The sequence below is a fragment of the Betta splendens genome, chromosome 1, assembly GCF_900634795.4.
Source record: "Betta splendens chromosome 1, fBetSpl5.4, whole genome shotgun sequence".
NCBI classification, from domain to species: Eukaryota; Metazoa; Chordata; class Actinopteri; order Anabantiformes; family Osphronemidae; genus Betta; species Betta splendens.
The window spans coordinates 13,148,172-13,156,780 of record NC_040881.3 but is presented as its reverse complement, the minus strand read 5'-3'; the positions used below and the strand labels follow the sequence as shown (position 1 = coordinate 13,156,780).

Genomic DNA, 8,609 nt, shown 5'->3' with positions numbered 1-8,609 from the left:
AAAAGGTTAATAAATACTTTTTAATTAACGTTGAAATATTGTCAGTTGTTTTTGTGACGTTGATGCAACATTTAAACAACGTTTGATCAACGCTTGATCAACGTTGATTCACTTTTCAAAATCAATTCGTACAGCAATTCGTATTGGCTATAATTCCTTTATAACGTGTTTCTTAAAAAAAGACATAAATTCCAATTTTTCATTCTTTTTCATTATCCTACCATAAAAACAAAGGTGAATGAATTTATGACAAAGGAATGACAACTGTAGAATATGACTGGTGGCTTTTCACTTACAAAAAAAACGAGTCGTTATAATTTGATTCATATAAAAAGAGAGAGAAAAACTACAGATACAGGATATACCAACCTTATATATTTTTGCTGTTAAGGCAAACGGGATATTCACCCTATTCTTATTTAACGGCTGTGGAATCCGAGCGGCGTGTGTTTGCGCCACCAGGTCTACCAGCAGACCACTGAGCTCAAAGACAATAAACAGACGCTACGGACCGGGCCAGAGGGGGGCGGGGCTTCATCGCCGCTCCGTGGCTGCTAAGAAATGGGTTCCCCCTCCCCGGTACTAGTAAATCTCTCCCTCTCTTTCTCTCTAACACAGACCTCACGGTAGTCCTGCATCAGCCAGTCAGTAATGACCCTTTATAGCATAGCTTTGTAGAGATTGGTCCTGCCTGCAAGCGGCTTTTTGGCCAAAGGCTGGTAAAACATCATAAGGAGGAGATTATAACATAGAGCCTATGGAGAAATAAGGAATTCGCGCAACGAGTTTCTAAAAGAAGAGGACAATAAGCAGTCAATAAGCGCCTCTGTGACTTTATAATGCAATGAAGCGGGATAGTAATAATATCAGAGGAGGAGGAGTTCGGGCAGAACTGAGCGGCCTCACGGGTCACTGAAGAGCTGCGCGCAGTCCGCTGCTCCGCGCGCTACTTTCCGTCAGACGCCGCCGGGAAGCCGACGCCGCGAGCCATGCGAGCGTAAGCCGGCGAACGGGGAAACGGGTAAGCGCGGCCGCCTGACGCTGCGGCATCCGCGGAGGACGCGCGCGTGTGCGTAGGAGCGCGTTCGGCCGTGTGCGCGCGTGGGTGTGCTTGCGTGCGCCACTATGAGTCTGGTGTCGGGCTTCCCTCACCACCCGATCATGCACCACCACGAAAGCCACCACTACTCCCTGCACGCCGCCGCCGCCGCCGCCGGTCGGTGTCACGAGGACACCGGGGCTCCCCCCTACTTCACCAGTTGGCTCATCAGCCACGCGGACATGTCCCCCACCGACTACAGCCTCACGCCCGGCTACAGCCCGGAGCACCATGGCAACAGCAGCGGCGGATCCACGGGCGTGTTAGACCACCACCACCATCACCACCACCACCACTATGGACACGGCGGCTTGGTCACCGGGGCCGCCACCATTTCCGTGAACGGACTTAACGTGGGCATTCACCACCACACGCACCCCCGGACTAAGCGGAGACCCACGGCGAACCGCAAGGAGCGGCGGCGGACTCAGAGCATCAACTCGGCCTTCGCGGAGCTGAGGGAGTGCATCCCCAACGTGCCGGCCGACACCAAGCTGTCCAAGATCAAGACCCTGCGCCTGGCCACGAGCTACATCTCCTACCTGATGGACATCCTGGACAAGGACGGGCAGCACGGCGACACGCAGGCGTTCAAGGCCGAGCTGAAAAAGACGGAGGCCCGGGAGGAGCGGCGAAAACGAGAGGCGGTAGGAGACGCGTAACACACGTGATCTGTTCTCCGCACATCAACCAAAATATTTGTCTGAGTTCCACGCGGGTTTATTTAAGACTGTCCGGGTTAGATACAAGTGTGCCGTTTTCGACTTTGATTTATAGGTATATAAAGTAGCAGAGGGCCTGGTCACAATACACTGAAAGTGTATCCCTCGTAGACAGAGCAGTTTTTGAGCCGTTTTTCAAAGCAGAAGAAAAGTAGAAACTCTCAGATTTAACAGCTAGCGTTTAAGGACTTGTAAATAAATACATCAATTAGCACATAACTGCCTAAATATGCTACGTTATATTTTTTTAAATGTAGTCGCTGTGTTTTTTTTCTTTAGATTAGAAATCTGCCCACCCTCTGCAGAACTTAATATTCAGAGTAAAAGTACACTAACTGAACGTAACATTTAGTTTTTTTCTGTTGAAACGTGTTTGTCATTAGCTAAAGGAAAACACTGCAAACGTGCAAAACAAAGCCCAAAGGCCTTAAACTGTAGTGTGTGAACTCAGCGCTTCTTGAATAATATTTATTTTTATTTTGTGTCGACCAGTCGAACGAAAATCCTAAATAGTTTCATTTAAATCAGATTCTGTCTTTGCATGTTATTTATACCTATTTTGCTCTTTTGTTAAAATAGATGTACAAAATCTACAGATTATAAATGGCCTATGGAGATGTGATGCTGTGAGATTATTGTGATTTGAAATTAAGATATCCCCCATTTTACAAGCTTCACGACCACCATTGTCTTTATTTTTACAAGCTGTAAACGAAGTCAGCACCATTTCTGAAAGGATAACGTTATGATGAGTCAAATAGGAGCGACCGCAGTTCTTGGCAAGATGTAGTTAGAAGTACGTCTAATGTTTTGCCAGTGTGTGGCAGACTGGATTAACGTCACTTCAATTGCTGTAAATTGTCTACTATGTCAGGAATATTCCTTTTTCAGCTTTGACGGAAAGTGTAAACCCAAGTAAATACAGCAGTGGCTCCTTTGCCGATGAACCAAAAATCGCTTTGTTGCAGTGGACGTCGTCTTATCTAACGCAGCTGTGACAGAACGTAGAAAGATAAAATAGTCATCTCTGTGTATAAATGCATGAACCACGTTAAATGTGTACTTTTGGTGATGGAGTTGACCGCTTAAGCGTGGATCGGACCTGTATGGCAATCCAAATAGTAATCGAGTCAAAATCTGAGCCAGAAGACTTGTTGCCGTTGTCAGACAGCGTGGAGCCACTAGGGTCAGAAGGACCAGAAGAGTTCAGCAATAGAGCCCCAGTGCTGTTATTTATTTTATTGGTTGCCCTAGCAACCGGCTATAGGGCTATTATCCACATACCTTTGATCAGCTCTGCATATGGCTGAAACGTTACGGGGTCGAACAAATTTCCTTTGTGTTCGAGTTATATCTTTTTTTAAAACTCCTGCTGAAGTCAAATACACGCATTTACATCCTTTTTGAATTTATTTTTGCATGATAAAAAAATGCAAGCTACAACAACTGACAAACTACTTTTTAATTCACTTTTTGTGACACAGATAGTCATAAACGGCTCACCATCACCACATTCTGGATCCTCTGTGCGGCAGAACAATTAAATGAACGAACAATGCAGACAATTAAAACAAACCATAAAATGAAACCGAAACAGCAATCATCTTTTGTATTTCATGCCAAATAGATTATTAAATTCAGTATGTAGTGCAATATAGATATATAGATGATATAATAGACCAGAAATAAATTCATTTTTTTACCAAAGCCACAGATTTTTGTATGCATTAGATAAGTACGTGCAAAGGATTTTGACATTTAGTTAATCTAAGATAAACAATATAGATATTTTAATTCGTACTCTGCTACTGTTGATTGACCCTCAAACCCCACAAGGTATCTAAAAAATATAGGAAAAATAGGAAAAATTGTATTGAGATTCACTCATCATACTAATTTATTAATGGAACAGGTCTGATTTTCCAATACATTTTGTTATTTATAAACAATGCATTTGTTATTAGCCTATTCATGCATTCAATAATTTATGTTTCGGGTGTATTATTTTTATTGATTTGATCCCACGTAATCTCAAGGTGACTGTATAAGGAATCAGCTGGACCAAAAGGCAAACTTCTCGATGTACCCGTCGAACTACGTGCCTACCCTCATCGAGGGTCGGGAGCTTTGGGTGATGACCGAAAGCACCAGATCCCGTAAGCACGCGGCCGGAATCACGTTCCTCCGCAGGGTCGAAAGAGGGCGAGGAGCTCTGAGCACCTCTACACGTGCGTCTCCACACGGAGAGGAGTCAGTGGAGGTGGCTCGGCCGGGCATCTGTTTCGGATGCCTCTCGGACGCCTCCTTGGGGAGCTGGATGACGCGTCCAGAGAGAGGGAAGGCTGGGGCTCCGCTCGGGCCGCTGGGCCCCGCGATCGCAAAGAGCTGCAGCTGCAGAAACACGTGAAGACGCCCCAGTGTAGCCGCAATTCCACAGAGCTAAATAATGTGTCCACACTTTCCACACTTTCCACTCATAATTATACGATTAAAGAATTAATGTTGATAACACACCACTACTTTTAAATTATATGCTTATGTGATCTTAATTGTTTAGACTGTTAACCCCTTTGAAACAGGAACAGAACCCGCTCTTACAGACCGTAGCTCCGCCACGAGACTAGGCTTTATTATGTGAAACACTATAAAATTTGGACCCATTGTTGAATTTTCCTATTTATTTTCAACAAAAAACATTTAGTTGGATCTTACGGCTTTTCTAAGTCTGTACAGGATACCCTCTATTCTCGTATGAGTAGCATATTTGTTGCTTTATAAGTGGTGAATAATATTAGGATGCATTATATTGCTGATAGCTAAATGTTTAATTTAATCTAAAAAAATGTTTAGAAACGTGTAAAACGTTTGTTGGGCTGACGTGTTCACGGCTTTGCATTGCGTCCATCCATACTCACCAATCGCTGTGCGTTTACACTAGCCTATCATTCAAACATTAAAGTATTAAATAAGTGAGAATTTGGCAACCAGGACAGTAATTACCTGCCCCTAAATTATTTATTAGTTAGATATTTTCTTTTACTTCATAGTTTCCAAACGAATAAACGTACGTGATTGAGCCTGCCGTAAGTCATCGCACCTCGTGGCTTTTGCTTCTCCTTCAGGCCTTTTTGTGTGCAAAAACCTCAGTAGCCTGTTTAATTTAAAATTAGATTCATGTAACACAGCATGCCCTGTTTCACACCACTTTAAAGTGATCAATCATTACACTTTATATTTTACAGATAATACAATGTTCAATCAATGGAAGATAAACAGAAATCTGACTGCACTGTGTCTCCGGCGCTACGAAAGTTTAGGAATCTATGATTTCTTAAGAGTATAGTATAAATAACAATTATAATTAATTAATTTAGCAAAGATCCGCAGTCTAAGCGTTGACTTTCTCTATCAAGCTTGTTGCTCCTATCAAATCGTAAATGATATTTGTCGTCTATAGTTTTATTATTAAGACATAGACATTAGAGGCGAACAATTGAAAGTACAGGGCTTGTAAAGTTATAAAGTTCTACAACGCACAAGTCCCAGGCGTTGTGCAGTGTTAACTCTCACTTTATCACTTTATTTTTGACGCTCGTCCGTGATGTCTGCTGATTTGTTGGTTTACGAAAGTCACATAAAACAGTAATATACTCTATATCATTGCTTTTATATATACAATGGCTGTGTTACTTTATTCTTTAGTATTAATTTGATCTCAGTGATATTTTTGCTGTTTTGGGCTTACAACGAATCTTGCTGCATATTTAGAGAACGCATTGTTCTGCCTCTTCATTTGCAAGATCTATTATACTTACTTCTTTCTTATCTAACATAAAGACGTTATTATCTATTAATAACAGGTCTTAAATGTTACATATTTGCAGGTGACGATTCCTAAAACAACGTCATCGTCGTCCTCGTCGTCGTCCTCCACAGCCAGCGAAAAGAAGGGCAAAGGACGAACAGGATGGCCCCAACATGTCTGGGCTCTAGAACTCAAACAGTAGAGCCTCAAGGACTCCTGCGCGCAGAGAGAACTCATTCTCCCCGCGTTTAGACTCCGAGGAGGCGACGGTGCAGCAACGACGCGCACCGGCGATCTGCAACTGCAAGAAGACTGTACACGATCTTTCTCAACTTCACTCATCACTTACCCCAGAACGGCCAGTGCTGTATATGACCATAGGTCCCAGCCCTTATCAGCTCTGTTTGCGCATCATAAAACGTTATTTATTTATTGCTAGTTTGCTCACTGCATGGCATTCCCGTAACAACATAATATCCCGTTTTGTCTTCTGACTATACGTTAAATGCGTTTTAATTCAACCGCTCTCCCTAAAAGTAGAGTATTAAGATTATTTAATTTTTTAAGCTAATAATTACACATAAGGTAGAGGGGATTGTCGGGGCAAACTGCACAATTAAGCAGGAATAAAGAAAAAACGCCAGCTTCAGTGGGGTTCAAGTGAAGGTTGTTCACCTTCACCTCAATAGTAAACCAATTAAAACTTTAATTTGTGTTGTGTAATCACTTTGTGTAATTATTTCAAGGAAGCTGAAATAATGGACAATTATCAAGAAATCTTATTACATTTTGTGAAACTACTGTAGCAGCAGACACACTGAGTCTGATTTTAATTAAAATACCCTCTAAATAATCAAAGTAGTTAAGTTTACTTAAATGAAATATTCTGAATGTTCTTTAATAATAATCTTTCCACAACATATCAGTTAAAAAATGCAGTTCCAGTGTGTGGTTCAATTTGTCACGTTTCCATCTTGAGTCATGCACATTACAGCCACAACCTAAAAACAACGTTGTGGTGGAAAAGATTAAGCATGGAAAAATACTACACCATAGATATTCTGACCAGTTTGCAGAGCATCCTGAGTATCCTTTGTCCACAAAACAATAAAAGCACTAATTTTGTTGTTTTAGCTGATTTATAAAAAGCCAGTGGTGAAATCACCTGCATTCAACCAGCGTGTCTGTACACATCTCAGTTTGTTCTAACTGTGCATGATCCAGGGCAGAACGCGCTTGTTTCACATCAAGAACGACCAGGGTTTGATTTCACAGACTCCAGTCAGGTTAATTAAAGACTCCAAATCCCAGTATAGTGTACGTGCGAGTGAGTGGTCTTGTTCTGTATGTTGCATGTGGTCGCGTGATGGACTGGTGACCTGTCCAAGCTGCAGACCTTCACAAGAGTGTCCTCGACCCTTTCAAAGATAGTGGTTCAGAAGATGAGTACGTATAAGACTTCCACTCAACCTCCAAAGGTTAAAATAAATACATCATTGAGCCACAAGAGGATGGAATGTTGTTACATAGTATGGTGCACAGCAGGCTTGCAGTGACCTCTAGTTTAACAAGTAGGAAGAACTTCAGTAACAGTCAATAACCCAGTTTTCTAAAGCCGCCCAAAAGTCCCTTTCCTCTGTGTTTCTATTAACCAATTGTGAGAGATGATGGTTTGGAGAAATGGGTGTTGAATTTCCTAACTGACAAACTACTGTACAGAATATTTCAAGCTTTTTCTCTCTTCCTCTCTCTTTTGTTCCTTTTTCCAATTTTGAGATATAAATGTGATGTCATGGTGAGACCTTCTATGTTGTGGTGTGGTGTGATGGGAGGCTAAATAGTGCTGAATAGGATGTAATCTATGTTGTTATTTTAATAAACCACCACCTGGCAACATGGTAACTGACACAATGTGAACTGCTTTCTTACAGTTGCTTCCTTATATTAATTCTATATTAAGAGTTTTGTTCTAATATATAAACATTTTATAATACACAACAGTGCTTCACCTAAGTATATAGTATACATTTCACATGTTTTATGGGATGTCAGTGGCCTAATTGATAGTGTACAAGTAACTTGACCCTAATGATAGTGCATTAATCTTGCAAACCTAACTTTAACAGGGGCAAGAAGAAACCGGGGACCAAAGAACCAGACATCCATAGGACAGAAATATATAAAACGGGTGTATTTTATTATTTATAATACTTGTAATACATATTTATAATTTCTTTTAGGTCTTGAATTGTTCTGTTTGAGGTGCTGTATGTTGCATGTGGGAAACGCTGAGCAATTCAAACAACGTCTACAGGAAATCATAAGGTAAGACTTAAAAATTGTGTTAAAATAACTGCAATTAAAACAAATAGACAGCATGTTACACATGTATACAATGCACCATACTGTACCAATAATCTCATATTAGGTTGATAAATGCTACTATAGGCTCTACTTTAGTGTCAATTGTCATTACACAAGTCAAGTGTGACACTTACTGCATATTGTGTAGATAAATGAAGTCATGTGGTCTTCACTGGCGTCTAGAAATGATCAGCATATGTGTTTAAGGTCATGTTAGCTTCACTAGCTGCTAGCTGCTGAAGTGTCTAGTTGAATTCAAGTAATAAATCCAAGTCGGGGCAATATGAGATGGGGCAACGTCATTTTAGCGTCTTGCCATCAACGTTACAGAGCTTTTACTGTAAACATTACATCAACGTTACATTTCAACTTATGGTTGAATTATTTCAACCATATTTTCATGCTAAAGGTCAGTTGTTTCTCTGCAGAGAAAGGAAAGGTTGGATAAGGTGAAGAATTTGCGTGTTTTGGGGGAAACATTTCTGTGTATTTCTGTAAATGTAACACAGTGCCAAAGGTACATTGATATGTTTTTATATTATTTTTCTACCACCACTGAAACATCCTTGCTGCTTGAATTTTTCTCAGTTTGAAATAAGAAGCAAAGATGTTAAATGCA

The 8,609-nt window shown here is 41.0% G+C and overlaps 1 protein-coding gene across 2 annotated transcripts; it reads left to right on the top strand.

The window, feature by feature from the left end:
• The first annotated feature begins 550 nt into the window (after nt 1-550).
• Nucleotides 551-8,015, top strand: hand2 (heart and neural crest derivatives expressed 2). Of its 2 annotated transcripts, none has more exons than XM_055511161.1 (2): nt 551-1,746; nt 7,867-8,015. In XM_055511161.1, the coding sequence occupies exons 1-2, from the start codon at nt 1,126-1,128 to the stop codon at nt 7,885-7,887; spliced, it is 642 nt and encodes a 213-aa protein (XP_055367136.1). In that variant the 5' UTR covers nt 551-1,125; the 3' UTR covers nt 7,888-8,015. The 2 variants fall into 2 exon arrangements, with proteins under 2 accessions (XP_055367136.1, XP_029008625.1); XM_029152792.3 differs by lacking the exon at nt 7,867-8,015 and adding an exon at nt 5,706-7,549 and having other exon boundaries at nt 586-1,746.
• Nucleotides 8,016-8,609: the final 594 nt, after the last annotated feature.